General features: G+C 43.9%; 2 protein-coding genes across 3 annotated transcripts in view; both read left to right on the top strand.

Annotated features, from left to right (window-relative positions):
* The window catches only part of NR2C2 (nuclear receptor subfamily 2 group C member 2), a 106,827-nt gene extending 102,475 nt beyond the window's left edge, over positions 1–4,352 (top strand). For both annotated transcript variants that reach the window (XM_036738881.1, XM_036738880.1), the window contains one exon: positions 740–4,352. In XM_036738881.1, coding sequence (XP_036594776.1) covers positions 740–914 — 175 coding nt within the window. In that variant the 3' untranslated portion in view covers positions 915–4,352. The remainder of the gene's footprint in view (positions 1–739) is intronic.
* A 6,909-nt stretch (positions 4,353–11,261) lies between these two features.
* On the top strand, positions 11,262–20,313 carry MRPS25 (mitochondrial ribosomal protein S25). The gene is made up of 4 exons (XM_036739346.1): positions 11,262–11,504; positions 16,931–17,037; positions 17,601–17,688; positions 19,332–20,313. Exons 1-4 carry the CDS (start codon positions 11,371–11,373, stop codon positions 19,522–19,524), a joined length of 522 nt encoding a protein of 173 aa, XP_036595241.1. The 5' UTR covers positions 11,262–11,370; the 3' UTR covers positions 19,525–20,313.
* The last annotated feature ends 1,812 nt before the right edge of the window (positions 20,314–22,125 follow it).

The following is a 22,125-nucleotide window of genomic DNA, read 5'->3' on the forward strand; positions in this document are numbered from 1 at the left end:
GGTTTTCCTCACTATGTGACTCTGTCTCCTTAATATATAACACTTCCTCTCTCTATTGCTCATTTTTCCTATCCAGTGCCTTTTGGATAAGATGTACTCTTATTGATCCATATTCCAATCCTAGGTCCCATCGATGCCGCATCACCATCCCACCAAGTCTTAGCAATGACTTTATCAAATTTGTCTCCTGGTGTTAGGATATCTCCGTCACACTGCTTCTTACCTGTGCCTTCCACATTTGCATACACACTTGTCTCTTAGGAATTTCTGCCTATCCCTACTGCTATTTTTTTCTCCACGCTCTAGCCCCTCTCTATGATATCCAGCTTGGTGAATCAGTGTAGACAGTTTTATCACTCCCATTAACAAGCAGGAAAGGCTTTTATTACAGCCTCAGTACCTGGTTGTCACCTAAGGATCAGACTGACTAAGTTACGAGCAAGGCTGATCATCAAAAGGTTGACCACCAGTGGATGTATTTTTTTTAGCCATAGCAATCCATGATTTGTGCTTGGGTAAAGAGCGCTTGCCCCTCGTGATAGCAAAGGGGATGTCCACTTCTATAGAGCCAAGGCTGCTCTGCTATATTAAAATAAAGATATGGCGCCATTAAAAGAAGCAACAACCCAATGATCAAGACACACTAAGGGGGAAAAGACCCCAAAGTGACATGACAATCCCTTTGCAGTTGTGATGGGTTCCGGAGTCTTTTTCCTAACGCAGCACATTTCTCTTCCAGGCTGGCTCGGATTCTTGTTCGTCTCCCAGCACTTAGGCTGATGAGCTCCAGCATTACCGAAGAACTTTTTTTTACTGGTCTCATCGGCAACGTTTCAATAGACAGCATAATCCCCTACATTCTGAAAATGGAAACTGCAGAGTACAATGGCCAGATAACAGGAACGAACTTATAATGGGAACAACACATCTCCGTGGATCAAAATCATTTTCATAGAACCAATAACCACACCATTAAGATAAAAAGAAAATAAAAATAGTGCTATTTTGGTATGTACAGATATTTCCCGTATGTTAACCATTTCCTACCTGGTTTCTTCGTCTAGGAGGCCCCAACAGTAGCTACTGAAAGCCTAGGCTCCTTTTCTGCCACAAGGAATATTTTAATGACTTTTGATTTCAAAAAAACAAATAAGGTATCAGATTTCTGAGCAACCTTTTAACTCACTTTGTATTTAGAAGTTGACAAAGGGCAAAAAATGTTTTATAATGTCAGAGACTAGTATTAAAGAATACTAAAAACAGTATCTGTATATATATATGTATATATATAACAGTGTCCTTGGGAATATTTAGAAATTAATTACCAGGGTAATGACATGAGCACTTTCTAAGAACTTCTTGTCCACTTGATAATGTTATCAGCATCCTGCCCGTGAATAGGCAAGGAGAAAATGATACATGTCCTTGGCCAAAATGCTGATGATTTCTGTGAAAACTCAGAGGGGGACAGAAAAAGTGACAATCACTTGTACTTAAGGCAAAAAGACATTGTGAGTTTGTATGCACATGGTGGTGGTGTGCATCTTTAGAGTCCTCAAAACTACTGAGAATGTGGTTTATTTGCAGCATGTCTATAGCACAATTAGCAGCCGAATAACTGCCACAGCCATGGCCCGAGCAGGGATGGTCAGTGGTCATGAACCCTCTGGAGAGGTGGATGTGATCATGGAGAGCCAGGACTTGGCTAATAGTTGGCTCTCTGGATTGCAGTGCAATTAGTGAGTGATTAACTGCCAGGATAGATATTCAGCCTATCCAGTAACTGAATGTATCCCCAATTTACTCCTTCCTTCTATTGGCTCCACAGCACAGTGGGCATTTTGTTGGCTTCTGCAGGCCCACAGTGCTTCTTTGATCAGTCCCAGATAAATAGAATCAGATACATAGAAAGTTTTCCTCCCCCTGCCTCCATTCCCTGAATTCTCCCATTTCATATACATTGATGTGCCATTTGGGTTGGCATTCAGAATATAGCTTATTTAAAAAAAAAATCATGTGCTCCTGCAGTTAATGACTAATTAATTGTATTAAGGTTACTAATGTCTTTGGCTTTTGTACTGGAGAAATGACTCAGTATCAGGGTGTTAAACTGGTATTGATAAGTTCCTACTTAATCTGAATAGAATGTGTGACTGGGGATTTTGATTTTCTCTGTTGTCATTCAGACACCAATCATATTGCTTTTATTTTGTCTTCATCAAACTGCTTTGATCAATGTAACCTTTGTGTGTGTGTGGCCAGTCACTGAGATGAGGGCACTGGCACCTAGTGGGTGCTTTGAGCACCCGCTTTTATAATGGCCTGTTTCCCACCTCGGGCTCCTGGGTGTAAGGATCAAGCAAAGAATGTGTCTGCTATTACTTTAAAGAATTAACAGCCATAGATGATCATCCAGATAGAGCATTTAAATTAATTCAGAAGGATATTAATAAGGGGGAAAGTCTAGATTCACCACTTTCTGTTCCCTTTTTGTGTTCGTGCAAATTAAGAAAAAAATCCCATAATGTGGATTTCAGTGTTGTGTCCCTTGACAGATGAGTCTGTTAGCAGCTGCAGGTGACTTTTGAGGTAACAAGTGCTATCTCTGAATAGCTAAGTTCTACTGCTTTCATCATCACCCTGTCACGGTAAGACTTTTTCCCTGGCCACACTTGTCCTTTGGCTTACAGGTCCAGCTTCTTCACTTTGATATGTCACATTCCAGTATTTCTCTTTTCATAACAATTGGACAGATTAATTGCCTGGTATTATATACAAGGTGCAAGAGAAAACCGATCATCCCTAGCACTAACACAAGCATCCCTATTGTCTGCTGTGCCACCTTGTTAAATGAGCTAGAAGCTGCCTTAGCTTTCTGGAGTCTCTGTTCAGAGTCAACCAAAATTAAGTATTAGCCATTCTTTAAGACGGCATTGTTAGTGGGAAATCCATTCACTTAAGACATCAGTCCCCACTTCTAAACTCCATTTTGATGGAACACCTCATGGTATTAAATGTGACCATTTAAAATTATGTAAATATAAAGAAAAATAACATAATTTTCCTGCTTTTTGGTAAGTTTTTTTTTATTGACTCTCCAATGTTTTGAATGAAGGGGAAAAAATTGGCCAAAATAATGAAGTTGATGGCTGTATCAATCCAAAGGATGTTGGTAGATGACACTTGTAAACAATAGGTATCCCATAAAAAATGATACCGTTTTTAAAAGCAGGCACACTAGTGATCATGTGGTATAGTTCTAGAAGAACAGCTTTTATGTTAAGGCTTTCATGGAACCATGTTGGCTCTGAGCTCCTTGTTGGTAGTGGCTTTGACTTGTTGATGCATGCTAGTTCACCTGATTCCCATTTCATTTGAGGGTTGGGGGTGGGAAGTGCTTTCCATGTTCATTGTGTTGTTTTGATTTAAACTGTCTCATCAAATTGGTGTAAGCCATCATAACACTAAGACTAATGTCCCCAGAGACAGTTATTTCAAATATGTTAGAAGAATGGGATAGATAGACCACCGTAAGAGTTACGTTTCTCTTCTATAAATTACTCAAATGCTAACACTTTGGTGAAGAATTAACCTTAAGAAAGATTAGGATTTGTGCTACAATGACTTTATAGTGCCTGAAGAAACAAGTCACCTTTAGTTCTTTGTTTGTTTACATTATTTTAAACTAAATCCCTGCCAGTGCTGACCAAACTGCTTCTAAGGAAACAAAATATTGTAAGTTTTGAAACACTCTCCCTAATGCCTAAACAATTGGTTCAATTATCAAAGAATAATTTTCCATAATGATTATTTCAAATGAAGGACTTAAATTCTGTCCTATCAGAAATTGTCTAGGCTAGAGACTACATCAGAATAGCTTTGACAGTCTCTTTATTTTCAGCAACTGGGCAAAGAAAAACAAGCTGTTGGGTCTTTACTTCTTTAAAGGAATTCCTTCCAAAAGATTGGACTCAAACTTTGACTGAGTCTTAAGTTATTACCATTTCTTATTAATAGAGCTCATGAAATACCAAATTTAGCAAGAAGAGAGATCAGGTCTCTATCCACTAAGAACTCTGAATAGGAGAGATTAAAGTTGTCTCCAGACAGTGAAGTCCTTTTAGTCTACATTAATAAAGAGAATGCCTCCAAGATGGAGAGTGGTCTTAACAATGGCCAGTTTAACATTTAGCTGTTACCTAGCCTGCAACAGAGCCACAAATACTTAGATTTCTTTTTCTTTTACACTTTATGAGACGTTTTCCCCACATAAACATCCTGCTAAAGAGCAGTCATATATCCAGGAAACATGAAGTTGATATCCTTGCTGATAATAGGATATGCCTTAAGGTTAAAAAAAAAAAAACACTCGCTTCAGAAGTTCAATACCTCCACTTACAGAAGAATGTGGCTTCTGGGTGATAGGAGAAATGATCACGTAAAGCAGTACGTAGAAACCACCAGGAAAAAATTTGGTTCAGGAGAAAGAATGCTTCCAAGCATTTTCTTAAAACCGGAATGCAAGGAGTGCTATTATCTGGTTCTATGTTTGGGGCAGGAGGACACCTGGGAGAGAGGCTTGAAAGAAGCCTAACCCCGAACACTCTTAAGCTCAGCTAAAGGACCAAAGAGGCAAAATCTATGATGAGATTTACACCATGGCCTTCCATCAGCCAGGCTTCCAATCACTGCCCTCTGCTCTGCCACTCCTTCCTTGGGTGGCAGTCAGGAAAGGGACTCTCTCCAGAGAATAAGTAGGTAGACATGGCCTTCACCTCCTTCACATACACATGCCTTGAACTTCTGTTAAATAAAACCTTGCCTTGAAGACTTCAATATCACTAGAGGGTTTTAAAAGGCAGTGATACTGATACCTGAAAAAAAGATTGGAGTGGTCTAAATCATACAAAAAAGAATTACATTTTCTGATTTGTTAGGTTTTACAAAGATCAGAATTTCAAAACAATACTAAGAAAGCATTTTTAGTAAATATGACATTTTTCTAGTTGTGAAATTTGTGGTTCTGAAGATTTTTTTTATTGTCCAGTGCTTTTCCAAGAATGCGATGAGTTTTGAAGTTCTGTTTGTTTTGGGTGTTTTTTTCCCACAACTAAAGGTGTATTGTTGTGTTTGATGTGTTCTATAATTCTCCAATTTGGGGATGATTTTTTTAGGTTCTGTCAGAGTCAGTATTAAATATTAACTTTGGGTTCATGATGTTTTAGATGCCAGGCTAATGACAGGGTGGCTGTATCTGTTATGGGCAGCTTTATATTTTAGCAACCCATCATATAAGTTGTGTCCACACCACAGGCCTAGATTTTTAATTTACTTATGGGGTTAACAAATAGAGTTATGAAAGATCTGGATATGTGTAGTGCATTTAGTCTGGAGAAAAACATTCTTATCCTTTTGGCAAAATTATATTATCAATCCATCTTAAAATCCATGATTTGTCCCATACCACATGTGTATAATGCAGGGGCAGCTCCAGTCCAGAAACAGTCCTCTCTTTGGTCGGCAGACCTCCTACTTGGCGTAGTCTGGGTGTCGATGGTCCCTCTTTCCCATTATAGATACATTTCTTTGTCTCCACATCACCATCTCCTGATGTAGCTTAATGGGAGCAGGTTCTCAGTTCATTATGAAGTCTCTGCCTTTTGGTCCCAGTTGGCAGGGTAGGACACTCACTCCACATACTTCCTCGGATCTCCCTTTTTCAAACCCTTTGGATTATGGGAGATTCTTTTTAAAAGAAATATCTGAACTCAGATGTAAAGACAAAGAGAGAGAGCACCCTAATAGACTGGGGGGTTGTGTGTGGGGGGGGTGGGTTTTGTATGCAGGTTATAAATATCTTCTTTTGTGCCTCCCAAAATTGTGCATTTCTGCATGTCCTATACTAGAAATCACTTCAGCAACTGTGTACGTGTACAGATTTGTATGTACGTGTGTATGAATGAATGACTTTATAAGTGTTTATATCTTATATATATGTACAGTGTAAATATGTGTGTATGTTTATATATATGTATATTATGTATACAGATATGTAGCCATGTATTCAAACATTTTTATGTTTAAAGAGAGTTTATGATTGAGTTGCTAATGTGAGCTAAATTGTCTTCAATGTTTATACAATCCCTCAGCATTGGAGGTTTTCCTAAACCTTTTTATATTTTTCTTATTTGGGTGGTTGATTTGGGGGGCAATATACCAACCCAGGGAAAGAAAAGTTAGCTAAGTTCTAACTGTACAAGTTAAAAAAAAAAGATGAAATAAAAACTATTCCAGAGAATGCACATGTCCATCTATTCCCTAACTATATAGTGGAGGATAATGGCTTGAGTTGAGAGGGCCTTGGGGCAGGGGCTTTCCAGTTTACTGTGGCTAGAATAGAGTCATTTTGCCTGTCTTCTTCAGTGCCCAACTGGAAGAACAGGAGGATGTGGTGTGCAAAGCTAAAATCATGTCACACTTCCTTCCCCCAGAGCACACTGGGTGGGAATAACCCACCCCTGGCTGCAGGCATTCTCCTAAAAAATAGCATTTGCAAATTCAGAGATGAAGAGTAGGTTATTTCAGTGATGTGGACTCAGCTCCCAAGTTTTCCACTCTCCCCGGCATATCAGTCAGAAGGATCCTTTCAAGCTGAGTAGGTGTGCTGGGTGGCTGTTCTCTAATGTTCCTGGTGGGGAGCGGTTCAAGGAGGTCAGGGAAGGGGAGAGCAAGCAGGAAAAAAAATGAACTAGGCAGGGGCAGTTCTGAAAGGTTATGTGTATATATATATATATATATATATATATATATTTTTTTTTCAATCAGCTATTCATTTTTGGAGGAAAAAAAGTATGAATGGTATTACCACTGTTGACTTTTATGTGGCCCTGGTTTTCCATACTGAAATCCCATTCAGTCACCTGAAATTAGCTGAAGGATTTTCTGCCCATAATTGTACTTAGTTTTAAATTCAGGGCTACAAACGGCTCTAATCTTGCTCTGTGTATGTACCCATAATGCTAAATGCAGAATTATCCCTGTCAGATTCCACAGTAATGCTTTTAAAAAGTTATGTGGATTTAAAAGTTAGAAGTTCCACCTAAGGAGAAAACTTACCCACATCAGCTGTGGTACAGTAAACAAGTTGGCAGCATTTTGGCAGAATTCCGTGATGGGAAGCTGGTTCACCAAAAGTATGGAAAAGGCAGCAATGCTGGAACAAATATTTTACTGACCGAAGAAATGAGAGGGATAGAATCACATAGGATTTTTTTTTTAACATAAAACAAATTGCTGCAGAGATGACTAAATTGTCTAGGCACTTTATGAAAAAATAATAATGGCTATCCCTCATCAAACAGGAGGCTGTGGGAGTTACTATTTTTCAACATTTTAGGTTTCATCAATTTTTATAACAGTCATCCCACTGACTCCTTCTAAGGAAGGGAGGGTGAAGGAGAAAAGAGGTACAAAAAAATGAAATTTTGATGACTCTAAATCCAATTAAAAAATAACTTTAAGAATAGATTGATCATACTGACACCATTTCAAAGAACAAGTAAACTGGATTTTGAAGAGAAGGCAGTCACATCCTGAGTGGCATGACTGGTGGGGAAAAGAAGCGCGGATGGCATAGTTTTTGTTTCTTTTTTTTAAATGCATAGATATGTTTCTGATTAACCCAGGAAGTCTGAAGCGCTTGTTTTGTACATTCACACGCACACAGCACCTGGGGAGCTATGCACAAGATCGACTGGTATTGATTCTTGGAATGTTGGCTTAGTGTTCTAGGGGGTTATTGAGGAAAAAGAGAACAGCCGTTTCAATGACCACAGCACCATGGAAAGCAATGCTGCTGCCTCATCACACTCACGGGCCGGACCATCCCTAGCGCCCCTCGGTCGTCCACAATGCTTTGTCACCCCGTTTCCCCGCCCGGTCTCCACGGGCGCGCTGCTCACTGCGCACGAGGCTGTGTCCTCGGCCTCCCAGTAGCGCTGCCCGCTCCCGGGGTCGGCGTCCGTTGCCCCGGGACCTTTTCTGTAACCTCTGCTCCTTGGCCTTAGCAGGTGTTGTTTATGCCGTTACATCTGGATGCCGGGTGCCAACCCGCTGGAGGCTGTTGCTTGACCAGCTTTGTAGACATCGACTTTGTACGTGTGATGGCATCTAAAAAAATAATAGCATGTTCTTTTTTTATCTGAATTTTATATCTAATCAGTGTCTTCAGACATGAAGAGGAGTTTGCATTGTTGTGTTTGTATATAGAGTATTGCAGTGCATGAATTAGCTTATGCATTTTATTAAATGCTGTTTAAATGTGGCATTATATTGTTGTGGCTTAATACTACTACCTAAATGAGGTTTATACTATTAAAAGTGAATTACAAATGGAAATGTATCTTTGACTTTTTACATAAATTGTTATAGAATGGTGGGCTTTATAGACTCTCCTTCTTGTTATCTGAGCACTGTTTTCACCTGCTCCTGATCTGTTTTAGAAAGTCGATTAAATTATTCCTATAAAGATGATGTTTTCTATCTAAAGAAAATTTGCTCTGTATACTCACTCTTTCATATAGACTTCTATTCATGGAATCAGGTTTTTTTTTAGACCTAGGATGGACTTTTAAAGATTGCCTAGTCCAGTAGCTAGGTGCAGTGGATAGATAGAGCACAGGCCCTGGAGTTAGGAGGACCCGAGTTCAAATGCAGCCTGACATTTGCTGGCTGTGTGACCCTGGGCAAGTCACTTAAACTGCCCCCCCCCCCCAAAAAAAAAAACAAACCTAAATAAAAACTACCTAGACCTACTAGAAACAGCCATCCTTTGAGTCAGAGCGCCTGGACTCAGGTACCACCCCTGTCAGAAGTCTGAGATAACTCTGAGGAAGTACTCATCTTTAAATCAAATAATATCTGAATTGCCTATGAGAGAAATGGTTATTAATAACCAATAATTTGGGGAGATTCAGAATTTCCACTTTTCTAAAGTTCTGATTTTAAAAAGTTCAGCCTCTTGAACATTGCTGATGGTGAGACTGGACTAAGACCCCACCCTGATGTAGCTATTGTGTTCTGCTCAGGCTGGGGGTGGTCTGGGCCATGTAGGTAGTCTGTCCAAAGGTGATATGTCATTCTCAGCCCCTCGTTTTAATATAGCCCACCTTCCATTGTGTTAACCAGTCAGACTTGACCACTCTCAGGAACACCTGCTCTCCAAAGGGTACATAAACCGTGAGCCCACTGCCATGATTGTCCTTGGTCTAAGAGAGCCGGCCAGATGAGGTGCTGGCCTTATTAATAAAGTGCTTAAATCACCCTGAAACCATGTCTCTCGAACCTTTTAAATCACCTCATGTATTTCATAAGGTGGTTGTGAAGAGTGAATGATAGAATATTTGTAAAATATTTTCTAACTCAAAATATAAATAGGAAAAACGACATAGAGCAGTAGGTACAGGGGCTGGTCTGAGAATTAATATAGGATTCAGACCCTGACTCTGACACAGACCACCTGTGCGACCACTGGCAAATCACTTAACCTCTCACCTTTCTACCAATCTAAGTTGTAGATAAGTTGCCAAGTTTCCAAGCAGGGACTTCCTTTTACACATACATCCATACATATGTGTGCGTGTGTGTGTGTGTATATATATATATATGCATATATGTATATATAGATAGAATCTATTACTGCAAATATATCACTAAACACTGAGTGGCCAGGGATAAACCACTCATCAGCTTTGGGCCTCGGTTTCTTCGTCTTCAAAATGAGAAGGTTAGATAATCTGATGGTCCTTTCTCAGAGTTCTAAAATTCTGTTCACTTTCCAAGGTCAAAAGGGTAATAACTAAGTGTAAAAGCAGGGATTCAAACCCGTATCTCTTGATTGCAAATACGAAGCTTTTTTAGGTGCCCTGCAGTAATAAAACCCATCTTCGTGCTTTTATACCCAAACTAGAGGGCGGTATCTCATCCATAGGGATTCCTTTCCAAGATGCTACATCTGGTCCCTCACCACTCCCTGGGTTTGTAGTTGTTGAGTCGTGTCTGACTCCTCACAACTGCCTTTGGGGTTTTCTTGGCAAAGATATGGTTTACAGACGAGCAACTGAGGCAAACAAGGTTAAGTGACTTGCCCAGGGTCACACAATGACACACAAGTGTCTGAGGCCAGAGTCTGAACTCGTGACCATGAGTCTTCCTGGCTCCAAGTCCAGCGCTCTATCCACACCACCTGGGTCTCAGAGAAAGACTCTGGCCCTGGGGGACCGAAGACGCCTCGTTTATCTTCTTTGCATGGTCTTCCAGTTAGAGACCCTCCAGAAGTCGGGGGGATTCTGCCATGGTTAGGCGGCGTATGGAAGAACAGACAGAAATGACTGAAGATGAGTTATCAGACATCCACCCGTGTCTTAGGTGCCTCGTTAACTGCTCCTAGGGGCAGCCGTGATCTGCGCTGGCTGGATGATTGACAGATGGGGCCGGGAGAAAACTTACTGTCTCTGCGGGGGGTGAGGGTAGGGGAGGGGGCACTTTTGGCCGCCAAGCGCGCTCTAGATTTGCATGGCCTGGCCACACGTGAGCTACCGCCCAATCCCAAATGCAAGCGTTTCCCGGGACCTAGTGTGACACTGGCGGCTTGCTTCTGCACGAGTGTTTCATGGAGATGGGGAAAGGGCTCTGGCAGACCAGACCGCCCCCCAAGCCCCACCCCCTTCACCCGGGGCTGCCCTCCCAGTACGCCGCAGTGCTCGGGAGCAAAGACGTGGGGGCAGATTAGACCTAGGGAAGGAAACTGAAGTCGTACGCCTCCCCCGTTTATTTCTGGGCAGATCTGTCCCGTGGGTCGGACTTTCTCGGCGTGAGGAAGCCAGGGACTACTGCACGCAAGGATGACGGGCACAAGGCCCGCTAGGCAGGGAGTCAGAAGGAGGGGGAGGCGCAGGCCGCCCCGCCCCAACACCGTTGCCGCTGCTGGGACCGTCGGAACAACAACTCCCAAGCGGCTTCGCGGTAGCGCCGCGGAGGCTGTCGGTGCAGTAGGCGGGAGTGCGCGGGCGCATGTGGCCCGGAGCCCCAGAACCACCTCCCAGACTGCTTCACGGCGGCGCCTGCGCAGCGTCCAGGGTCACGGAGTTCGTGCGAGTCTGCGCAGTAGGCGGCAGTGCGCGAGCCCGGGAACGGACGGCCGAGAGCCCAGAAATACATCTCCCAGATTGCTTCACGGCGGCGCCTGCGCAGCGTCTAGGCTCCCCCGCCCCCAACGGAGCTAGCGCGAGTCTGCGCAGTAGGCGGGGGGGCGCGGGCGGCCGGGCATGTGCCAGTCTTGAAGCCCTCGGTCGGCGCTACACAGCCGCCGAGATGCTTATGAAAGGGCGCTTCCCCATCCGACGGACCCTGCAGTACTTGAACCAGGGCGAAGTGGTGTTTAAGAGCTCGGTCAAGGTCATGACCGTGAATTACAACACCCACGGGGAGCTGAGCGAGGGAGCCCGGTGAGTGAGCGGCGCCTGGGGCTTCCCCCCCCCTCCCCTCCCCACATCCCCTCCCCCCCCCACCTCCACGGGCTGTGCCCATCTTACGGACGAAGAGACTGAGGCCCGGAGCCGCCGGGCAGAAAGGGTCGGAGAGGCCCGGGCTCGGGGACGGGGCCCTGTACGGGGTCCTGCTGCCTCAGGAAACTCGGGCCTCGCCCGCTGCGCCGTGGGAAGACGGAGGGACCGAGGGCGGGGAGGGCACCGGTTAGCGAGCACCCCGCGCTCGTGCAGCCTGGGACTTGGGACCAGGGGAAGAGCCCTGGGTGCAGGTTCTGCCTCTGCGGCGTTTTATCTTGGGCGACCTTGGGCACAGCAGTGACCTTGTTCCCAGTTTCTTTCCAGGGACCCCAGCGTTCCTTTATCGGTGTATCCCTGCCAGGGGCGCATAGGCCTATGAAGGGACTCTAGACACTGCTCTAGACACGGTGAGAATTTATTAGGCACCTAGTAGGGGCCTAATGCAGCACGCATTAGGCCCCTACTAGGTGGTTAATTCAGTATGTATTAGGCATCTTCTAGGTGCATAATTCGGCATGCATTTATTTGGTACCTATTAGGTGCATAATGTAGCACCCATTTATTAAGCACCTACTAGGTGCATAATTTGGCAGCATTTATTAGGCACCTGATGAGGTGCTTGTGCTTGGACCCTCAATTCTAACAGCCTCTGCTTGGGTGCCTAAACACATCCAGTTCTCATAAACACATCTAGTTCTCAAAACATTCTCTCTCAGGCTGTCTCTCTCTAGCCAAAGGGCAGCCTGCCCCAACTTATCTCTGCTTCCTCCCTCCTGAGCAGCCATGTGCAACTATAGACTGATTTCCAGATGCTGATAACTAACTTTACACTTGAGTCATAACCGTATTTACTATTCACTCACATTTCTAACATGTATCTTAGAGACAACAAGACACTAGATGAGAAACTGTTCCCTTTAGCCCCCACTGATGGTGAACTTAGTGACTTAGTGACATTTCACAGTAAAGACCACCCACCCCCACCCCTGCTATTTCCTGCACAAATGTATCAGGAGGGCAGAGTTTATAATCTCAAAGAGGATCATAAACATGTCTGAAAGGTTCGGAACCGCCGGATATAAGAAACTCTCAAAGTAGAAGGCAGAAGAATCAAAACATTTATTTAGGCTCCACAGTAACCAACCCATGAACCAGAAGCCCCATTTTGATATGTTGATCAAAATCTTCCAGGCCCAATAAGTACGCCTTGCAAGAGTAACCAGGAGGCTACAGAGAAGCATGATTGCGTAAAGCAAAATCATGCTTCCCCCTCTATGGTAATAAGATTACCCACTGGCCTGAAGTCTGTGTTCAGCTTCCTCCCGTAGGTTAGCTCTGCTACTGGCAGCTCCTGCTTCAGCTGTGGCTGTAACTGACGTAACTGTCGTAACTGCCTCTGTAACTGTCGTTGTAACTGTCGCTGGCTCCAACCGGAAAAGGAAAAGAGAGGGATCTTCAAGCTGTCCTCTCCCCTCTTATAGGGTTTTTGACATCATCAAGCTCCGCCCAAATGACCAGGGCCGATTGGTTCCTGAGTTGGCTCCTCCCCCTAGGGTAGACCAGGTTCTGGAGCTAACACCTTTCACCTCCCCTCAGCCAGCCCCATGACTCATCACACAGGAAGTTCTCTGCTTCCCGGCATGCTCCCCGGGCCTCCTGCCCCGGAAGAGCAAGCCACAGTGTCCAGAGGCTCAATGAGGTAAGCTGAGTCATTCAAAGAAAACAAAAGCCATTCTGGTTACAACAACTCTGGGTAATGCAGCTGTGCAGTAGACACTAAATGTGTATGTTCCTTTAAGAACTAACCGCTCCTTGAACACACCCTTAACCACTCCCTAATCCCACCTAACTGACATATGTCATCTTCATTCCCCCTCCCCCATCCCCTATTAGCTTCTATGAAGATTCCCCCTGCAGCTATGTATGGTTGCAGGTTCCCTAAGAACTCTTGCCTGCTTTGTAATAACTCTTTGCCTCCGTGACTTAAAGAATGCTTGTGTCGGTGAATTCATGCCAGGCAGCCTCGCCCCGGAACTTTGCCTTGGGATCCCCGCATCCCTGGATTGCTTCTCCCCCTCTACACACCTACTAGGTGCATGGCCCCGTGCCAGGGGAGTTGGAGAAGTAAAGGCAAAATGAAGATGAGGCCTTGTCTCCAGGGCGTTTCTGGTTGGTTTACCCCTCATTTTATAGATAAAGCTGAGGCCTAGAGGGTCTCCTCCTTCCAGTTAGTTTCAAGGTTCCTGTTGCTGTGCTTCCCCAGGGCTGGGGGACATCTTCACCGGCTGCCCCCCCCCCCAAACCGGCTTCCTCGGCTTCCAGGACAGTCCCACTGCCTGCAGGCGGCCCTTCCTCACCCCCTTCATTCTGGGACCTCCCTCGGGATTATCTCCAGTGCTTCCAGGCCATAGACTCATGGCTCCTTTGCACGTTGTGAGCGCTTCTGGATTCCAGGGCCGGCTTTGGCTTTCTTTGTATGGCCAGCTGTCGGCACCTTGCAGTGCTCGGTGACTGCCAGATCAGTCCTAAAGCAGGACTCTCCCCAGTTGTTCCTGCCACCCAAGAGCCCCCCCGCCTTGTTTCCCATTGCCTCCTGCAGTTCTAATGGTGGGAACTAACCTTAGCATTCAAGGCCTCCGCAGTCTGAGGTCAGTGGGAGCGTACTGCTCCCATTCAGGCTTCCTCTCCTCCAGCCCAAGCAGATCCCTTGCTGTTCCCTGATTCTCTGTCCTGCTTCTCGTTGCCGTCTGTGCCTAGGACGCTGTTCCTAACACTGTCATGTTGTGCTTCATGCTAGTTACCGCTGTACGGGTTCAGATTTTATAGTTCAGGGTCTCCTGGAAGGGGGAGGTTTTGACCTGGGTCTTTGACTTAAGGCATTTCCAACGTAGGAAAGGGCCTTGTGGGAAGATGTAGCCGTGGGGCATTCTGGAGCCCTGACCAGCTCTGGAGCGGCTGCAGTGCCGTACCTGCACCAGAGAGCCTGAGTTGGCGTGTTACTTGAATGCTGAGAAATTGGAATTTCATGTGGAAGGAGGGCTGCTCCAGAGGGTGTAGGGTGAAAAATAGCATTTGAGGAAGATTTCTGGCAGAGGTGCACAGGCTATGTTGGAGTGAAGAGAGAAGCCGGCTGCCTCTTACAGGTTGTTTTCTCCAGGCTGGTGAAATCCTAGATCAAAACAGAACTGGATGTGGAGTTCAAGGTCTTGGATTTGAACCTTTCTTCCATTGCTCACAACCCGTGTTGTCTTGGAGAAGTCACCTGCCCAGTCTCTCAGTGCCTAATCCTCCTCATTTGTAAAGAGGGCTCCAGTGTGGTCTTCCAGACCTCTTTTAGCTCTGAATCCTATGACTTTATTATCACTATAACTGAAAAGCAGGTGCTTCCTTTGAGTTAACAAAGAGTCAGTGAGTCATCTAGCACAGCATCACTGCAGCATCATGGCACTCCTTTTCCTTCTTTAATCATGGAGGATGCAACACAAGCACTGGTTATGGAAGGCTGCCTTCCATGATACTCCAAAGGTCTTGTCTGTGTCTGCCTCTAAATCTTCCATTCTCCTTAGTAACTACTTTTTAATCACCATCATTAACTCAGAAGGTACCTCAGAAGCCTTATAGGCCAACCTGTTGTAGACCAAGAAGTCCTTCTGCATTAGTGACAAGTTGGTTGTCATCTTTCGTACTCAAAGAGGACTAAAATGTCATCACTATGCCAGGGTCACTGTACGGTGTCGCCGACTGTGGCTGATCAGACCAGTGTGAGCTCGAAAGGTTCCACCACAGGTTGGGCACAAATAGTCCATGTGAACATTTGGAATGGAGATGTCTCTAGATCTGTTCGTTCTGCCTTGCTCATAGAGCACAGCACCTTCTTTGATGCAGGCATGCCCTGCTTGGTAGTCCCATGTCTCACAATCGATACCAAAGTTCTTCAGAGAGACCTTGAGACTGTCCTTGTATTGATTCTTGTGAGTGCCCTGCCTGAGTTCCCCATAAAATAGCCTTTTAGGCAAATGGCACTGTTTGACATTTGAACAACCTGGCCAGCCCACTGGAGTCGTGCTCTCTGCACTGGACAGTTCAGCTCAAGAAAGGACCCCAGTGTCCAGTACCTTATCCTTAACCTTCCTAAGACATTTCAAAAGACGCTGAGCCCACCTGGCCGTCATCTTCCTAAATGGAAGAAAGAGCCATAATTTGGTTTTGTCTAAACTCATTGGAGCGATGGTCCAGTGAACCACAACTACAGTGTTAAGTATAGGCATTACATCTTTCTTGAAATAGTTTACCAGTTATTCAGCACCTACAATGAGCAAAGAATGCAGAAATGGTCCTAAGCCTTAAATGTGACAGACACTTGACCATCGTAGGATATTTAAAAGCGGGAAAGGATCTTGAAAGTTAACTAGTCGAACCCTCCTATCTTACAGATGAGGAAACCAACCTAAGGGGTTAAATGACTTGCCTCAATTTATCTAACTAATCCACACCAGGAACAGATAGGAAGAGGTCCTCTATAGCGGCCTCCCAAGGTCACAGATGGGGAAGGCATAGAGTCATCATTTAAACTCAAGTCCCTTGGCTCCGAAGCCCAGCTGCTTGTGCAACAAATTCATCCTGCCTGGGGAAAAGAAAACAGCAAGTCCAATGTTCCGGGGGGCAGAGTCAGGATCCAGACAAGGTGCCCTAGAAAAATGTGTGGAAGGAGAAAATACTTTTCTGTTCTCAGCAGTCTAGGTGCAGGCCCTAAGCCCTTTCAGGAGCTGGTCCCTGTAGCAGGTGTGGGGCGGGGGGCCAGGACCGTTTTCAGTTTCTGGTCCAAGTGCTCATTCAGTGCTGCTGCCCACTTTTCCCACCGCAGGGAGTTTGATTTTGATTGCCTGGCTTAGTGTGCCCTGTTGTCAACAGGGAATTCTGAAATGGGGCCCTAACCTAGTATGCCTTGACCACACTGTGCTTTATATTGCAAAGCCCCCATGAAGCTGGGAGGACAGGCATCACTCACTGTTTCTTTACCTTCTCTAGAATGTAAAAAAAGGAGAGAGGAAGGGCCCGAGCCTTCTCATACTCTCTGCATTATCCGGGACACGGCTGACATGGTCCAAGTCCATGGTCACCCTAACCGTGAGCTTCAGCATTGGGGAACTCTTGGTGTTGGAATGTCACAAGGTCTGCGTTCTAGACCCGGCTGTACCACAGATCACTCTGGCCTTTGTATCTCAGAGTCCTGGCTCATCCTGTGTGAAATCATAAAATGACACAAAATAACACCCAAGTCAGTGGTTGCTGAGGGTGGCCACTGGGTGTCACTGCTGGGCCTCCTAATAGATTCTTTACTAGTTTTCTGTTTTTCCCCTTTGTAGGAAATTTGTGTTTTTCAACATTCCTCAGATTCAGTACAAAAACCCCTGGGTGCAGATCATGATGTTCAAGAACATGACGCCATCACCCTTTCTGCGGTTTTATTTAGGTGAGTGGTAAGGCCCCTGGCTCTTCTCCCAGCCAGCTGCAAACATTCCCAGTGCAGGACGAGAGGCCGAAAGCTCAGGTTTGCCTACAATAGCTAAATGCATTAGGGCCTCATTTTTATTAAAGGAAAGTCATCATTCTGTCCCTGCCCCAACTCATTGAACCAACGACCCTCTAATAGCTTTTTATCACCAGGCCAAGCCCAATGTATTTTTTTATAAGACACTTTAATAAATGTTTAGATTCAATCCATAAAATAAAGCTGCCTTCTGGGGTTTTTGTGAGGCTCAATTCAAATAACAGGACTTTAGAATGTGAAAATTGCCACAGGTGGGTAGTGGTCATTCCCTTAGAGGAATAGCTTTCTTGAGAGAATAAGAATGTGCTCGATTCCATCCTTCCTTCTCCACTTCCCAACCTCTGCCTCAGGTGTTTCCCAGCAGCATCCTGTGGGTTTTCCCTTGTATCCCTTTCCTTGGCGACTTAATAGCAAACATTAAAACTAGGGCATGGCCTTGCAAAGATGTCATAGCAGGATCCTGTTCTGTGCTCCTTGTTTTCTAGATTCTGGTGAGCAGGTCCTGGTGGATGTGGAGGACAAGAGCAACAAAGAGATCGTGCAGCATATCAAAAAGATCCTGGGGAAAAATGAGTAAGTTCCTTGGTGCTTGATCAGAGGTCAGTCACCTCATTAACCTTGAGGACCAGAGGAAAAGACAGGAAAGAGAGTGGCTGGTATGTAGAGGAGAGCGAGCAGCTGTCCCATGGACTCCACAGTGGCTGCGCCTCAGCTGAGCACCTGGTCTTTAGGAGATTCAGATTCTGTTTCGAGCTCCCATCCTTCCCTAAGTCCAGGGCTAGAGGAGAGAAAAAAGCCCCCGATGGCATTGGTGGGTACCAGAACTTATATAGTGCCTCTCCCCAATGGGCAGCAGTCATAATCATAATGGGGATGGTGCTAAATAAGGGCTTTAGATACATTGTTTCATTTGGTAATCGAGAGGCTAAAGCTCAGTTCATCAGGTTGGTTAGCATCTGTTTCCCAAGTATTTGATAAAATCACATGGCATGGTGATATCATCTAACATGTTTTGCTTTACATAGTTCAACTTTTGAGGAATCACTCATCTAAAACACCTGACCAGTGTATGGTAGTGGGCCACAGCCCCTTAATCAAAGTCATTAAGTCATGGGTTGATGGCATGGTTAATATGAAATCATCGTGCTTTTTTCTGCCTTTATTTTTGTCAAAAATACAACTCAGAGTTTCAGAATTTTTTCGATAGATAAATGCCTCTACCATGCTTTTACTACAACTCAGCCTGAATCTAGCTTGGAATCATAGGCTCTTCCCAGTGAATCCATCTCCTATCTTGATGTTTCCTCAGCATTAAATCATCCTTGACCTTTGACTCTTTAAAGATGAGAGCTAATGAAAGTCTGCCTTTCCAACTTCCCTGATTTTAGGGCTTTCTACGTGTAGCACAGGAAAGGGGAAGAGGGAGGGAAAGTTAGCTGGTGGCTCTTTTTCTCTTAATTCAGAAGAGATATCTTTCACTTAATTCACTTTAACTTTTCTTCTCCCCTCAGCTTTTTTTAGCAGGGAGTTAGTGACTTGATTTGTATACAAGAGCTGATTTTACAAAACCTTTTATCCTGAACAAAATGTCTCAATTATAAGCAAAAGTTTTGTTAAGATGGATTTAAACTGGTTTCATCATAGGCATTTAGGGGAAAAGAGTTCTAGGAAACAAGAGGTTGAGTGAGATAATGCTTGGTACCAGCATTAGTGTGCATTCCTGCATGCGTCAAGATTATAGGTAGGATTTCTAGATCACCTCCCACAGGTTGATGTGATTTGGGGGAATGCAAACTAGTTTTTGTATCACCTGCAAGGGAAGTAAATCTGGCAGGTGATGCGGTGTTCCCTGTCAATGGCCTGAGGCTGCCGTATACCACCTATTCCAGGCTTGTACTGCGGCAAGGCAAAGATTGACTCTAGCCCTTGGTGCAGTGACAAACGATGAACATTTCAACCAAGAGTTCTGGCCATTACCGTTTCTCTGAGAGGGAATGTTGACAGGGGTTTTCATCACTGTATTTTAGAAGGGGAATGAGGCAGGAGAGCCAAGATTCATCAGGAGTGTAGCAAAAGAACCTAGGTTTAGTACTTCTATTCCAGCACCCCCATCAGTAAGAACATGGGTCTGTGGTTGGTGAAGAGGTTACAGCACAGTGGCTCAAAGAAAAATTGTCTTCATTTTATCTCACTGGGTCTCATTTTTTCTTTGTTAGGGAAGTCCTCAAGATGGAGGAGCTAGAGAAAAAGAAGCTTTCTCACCCAGCTAATTTTGGACCCAAAAAATATTGCCTGCGGGAATGTATCTGTGAAGTAGAAGGACAGGTCCCCTGTCCAGGCATTGTGCCTTTACCCAAAGAGATGACTGGCAAGTACAAAGCTGCTCTGAAAGCCAGTGCTCAAGACTGAGGGTCCACAGTGGAGGCTCCTGATAGCTGGGACAGCTGAGCTTGTGCTGAAAGACAAAGGCCTTAGAGACCAAGTGATGGAGAGACTGGTACTCGCATGGTCTCAGCAGCTGGTAAGCTCCCAAGCCTCTCTCCAGAGCCCAGGAAAGCCCAAGCTACCTCATATTCAAAAGGGCCCCATTAAAGACACTAGCACAAGGCTAGAGGAGCCAGAAGACAAAGCAAGGCTGGGGGATTTAAGTGAAAAGACTTAGTTTGCTAATAAAACACTTTGTATTGACTACAGATGTGATTTCCTAGTAAGGAAACCTTTACATAAGAAATGTTTTACTGATTAGGTGAAAATGAAAAGACTGCCTTTTGTCAGCATCACTGTATCTTCCCTGTCTACAAGCCTCTCTTTCACCAGAGCTCTACTTAGCCTGATTCCAAGCCTTATTTTCCTTCTCCCCACTCCCATATCCTGGTCTTTATAACCACAATACTCCTGAATTTTAGGGCTGCAAGAGGAGCTACAGGGCCAAGTAATATGGGGTTTCAACATTTATGGGACAGTAGCAAAAAGAGTTCACAGATGGTAGTCTAGTACTAGCATTTCAAGGTAAATTCAGATTTCTTCTCTGGGTGGATTTAAACTTCAGTCAGTAGCACTCTGTCTCCTGCTACTAAATATACTGGACACAACTGTGTGGTGACAGGTCCCAGATTGTTGTCAGTCTGCTTTTGAAAAGTTCAGGTACTCCTTTAATGCAGTAAAATCTAGAAATCTGTAATAAAGACTTGATGATCACCTTCTCTGTGATGACTGGGCAATGCCGACAGTTCCAAGGTCAACGGGAGAAAGAAACAAAGTTCTATTAGGGAAACTAGCGGTGACCAAGCAGTGTCATTCTAGGAGTACAATGGGAAACCTGGTTCCATCCTTCACCAGCTGGGTGCCTCTCACGCGGTCTTGAGTCACCATAGAAGGTAATTACTTTGAGGCCCTTCCCACTCGATGGGGATCGGGTTTGGAGCATCAGCAATAGGCAGGTCTTCCGTCATGTTTATCTTCACGTTGATCACATTATGGCTGCTAGGTGTTTAGCAGAGAGTTCATCAGCTTGAAGTTTAAGAAGACCTGAGTTCAAATGCAGCCCGAGGTCACTTACTAACTGTGATGTGGGCAAGGCAGTTAACCTCTGTTTGCCTCAGTTTACTCATCTATAAACTGAGGATAATAACAGCATCTAGTAAAGCACTTAGCACAGTGCCTGGCACAGAGTAAGTGCTTTATAAATACTGTTTATTATTGTGTAGCTAGGGAAGAATATAGTGGGGGAGTGGGGCTTGAGGACTGTTCTAAAATAAGATGTTTAAAACAGATTAAAAAATAACTGAAGAAACATTGTACTGTATTTGTAGAAGAGGAAAACATAATTTAAACTTTAAGTATTAACAGATTAAACAATCCAATAAAATGAAAAAGTGACAGATTGGCTAAAACAAAATTTGTGACTTACAAGAAATATTTAGGAACAGAAAAAGAATAAAAATGAAGGGCTGGAAAAAAATTATCTTGCATCAAGCTAATCCAAAAAAAAGCAGAAGTTGCAATTATACTATCAGACAAACTGAAAACAGACATTAAAAAATTGAAAAGGGATAAACGAGGGAACAACATTACACTAAAAGGAACCATAGACAGCCAATACCAATATTAACATATATGCTCCAAATGTCTTGGCATTTAAATTCACAAAACAAGCTACAAGAAGACATATAGTGACACAGTAGTGGCAGAAGATTTCAATTTTTCTCTCTGTCTTGGACAAGTCTAATTGAAGAAGAAAAGAGAAGATATAGAACTGAACAAATGCTGGAGAAACTAGAGCTAAAAGATTTATGGCATCTTCTAAATGGGACTGCTAAAGAATAAATGTATTTCTTAGAACCACATGAAATTTTTGCAAAAAATTAACAGGACACAGAGTCATAAGTGTAAGGAGGCAGAAGCAGTAATACCCTTTATAGATCATAGCATAGTAAAAACAGCAATCATTTCAGGGAGCACAAACGAAAGGCACAACCCTCAATGGAGACTTAAGAAAGAAATCCTAAATAATGACTGGGTCAAAGAACAAATCATAGGGACGATTAATAAATATGTGAAAGAAAATGATAATGATAAAACAACATAACAAAATTTCTGTGATGCAGCTAAAGCAGTATTCAGGAGCAAAGCTATTTCCCAACAAACATAAAATAACAAGAGAAAAAAAGATACACATTTTTAAAAAGTAAAAAGCCATCAAATAAACAGACTAAAGTAAACATAAAAGAGAAGATATTAAAAATCAGCAGAGAGATAAACCAGAAACAAAAAACTACAGAAATGAAAAATAAGTTTAAAGAAAATAAAAGCTAGTTCTTTCAAAAGACTAACAAAATTAATAAAACAAAATCTGATTTAGGGAGAAAATCAAATTAACAAAACCAGCATAAAAAGAAGCTATTACATACAATTAGTTATATGCTAGGTGCACTGGGTCTTGAGTCAAGAAGATCTGAGTTTAAAACCAACCTCAGACACTTACTAGCTATGTGACCCTAGGCAAGTCAC

This window comes from Trichosurus vulpecula, chromosome 9, assembly GCF_011100635.1.
Source record: "Trichosurus vulpecula isolate mTriVul1 chromosome 9, mTriVul1.pri, whole genome shotgun sequence".
Classification (NCBI taxonomy): domain Eukaryota; kingdom Metazoa; phylum Chordata; class Mammalia; order Diprotodontia; family Phalangeridae; genus Trichosurus; species Trichosurus vulpecula.

Excerpts from the sequence above, each read along its gene's own strand:
- MRPS25 (XM_036739346.1), top strand. The coding sequence starts at position 11,371 with ATGCTTATGAAAGGGCGCTTCCCCATCCGACGGACCCTGCAGTACTTG. Across the intron at positions 11,505-16,930 it reads GAGCTGAGCGAGGGAGCCCG|GAAATTTGTGTTTTTCAACA; the intron begins GTGAGTGAGCGG and ends TCCCCTTTGTAG. Across the intron at positions 17,689-19,331 it reads AAGATCCTGGGGAAAAATGA|GGAAGTCCTCAAGATGGAGG; the intron begins GTAAGTTCCTTG and ends TTTCTTTGTTAG.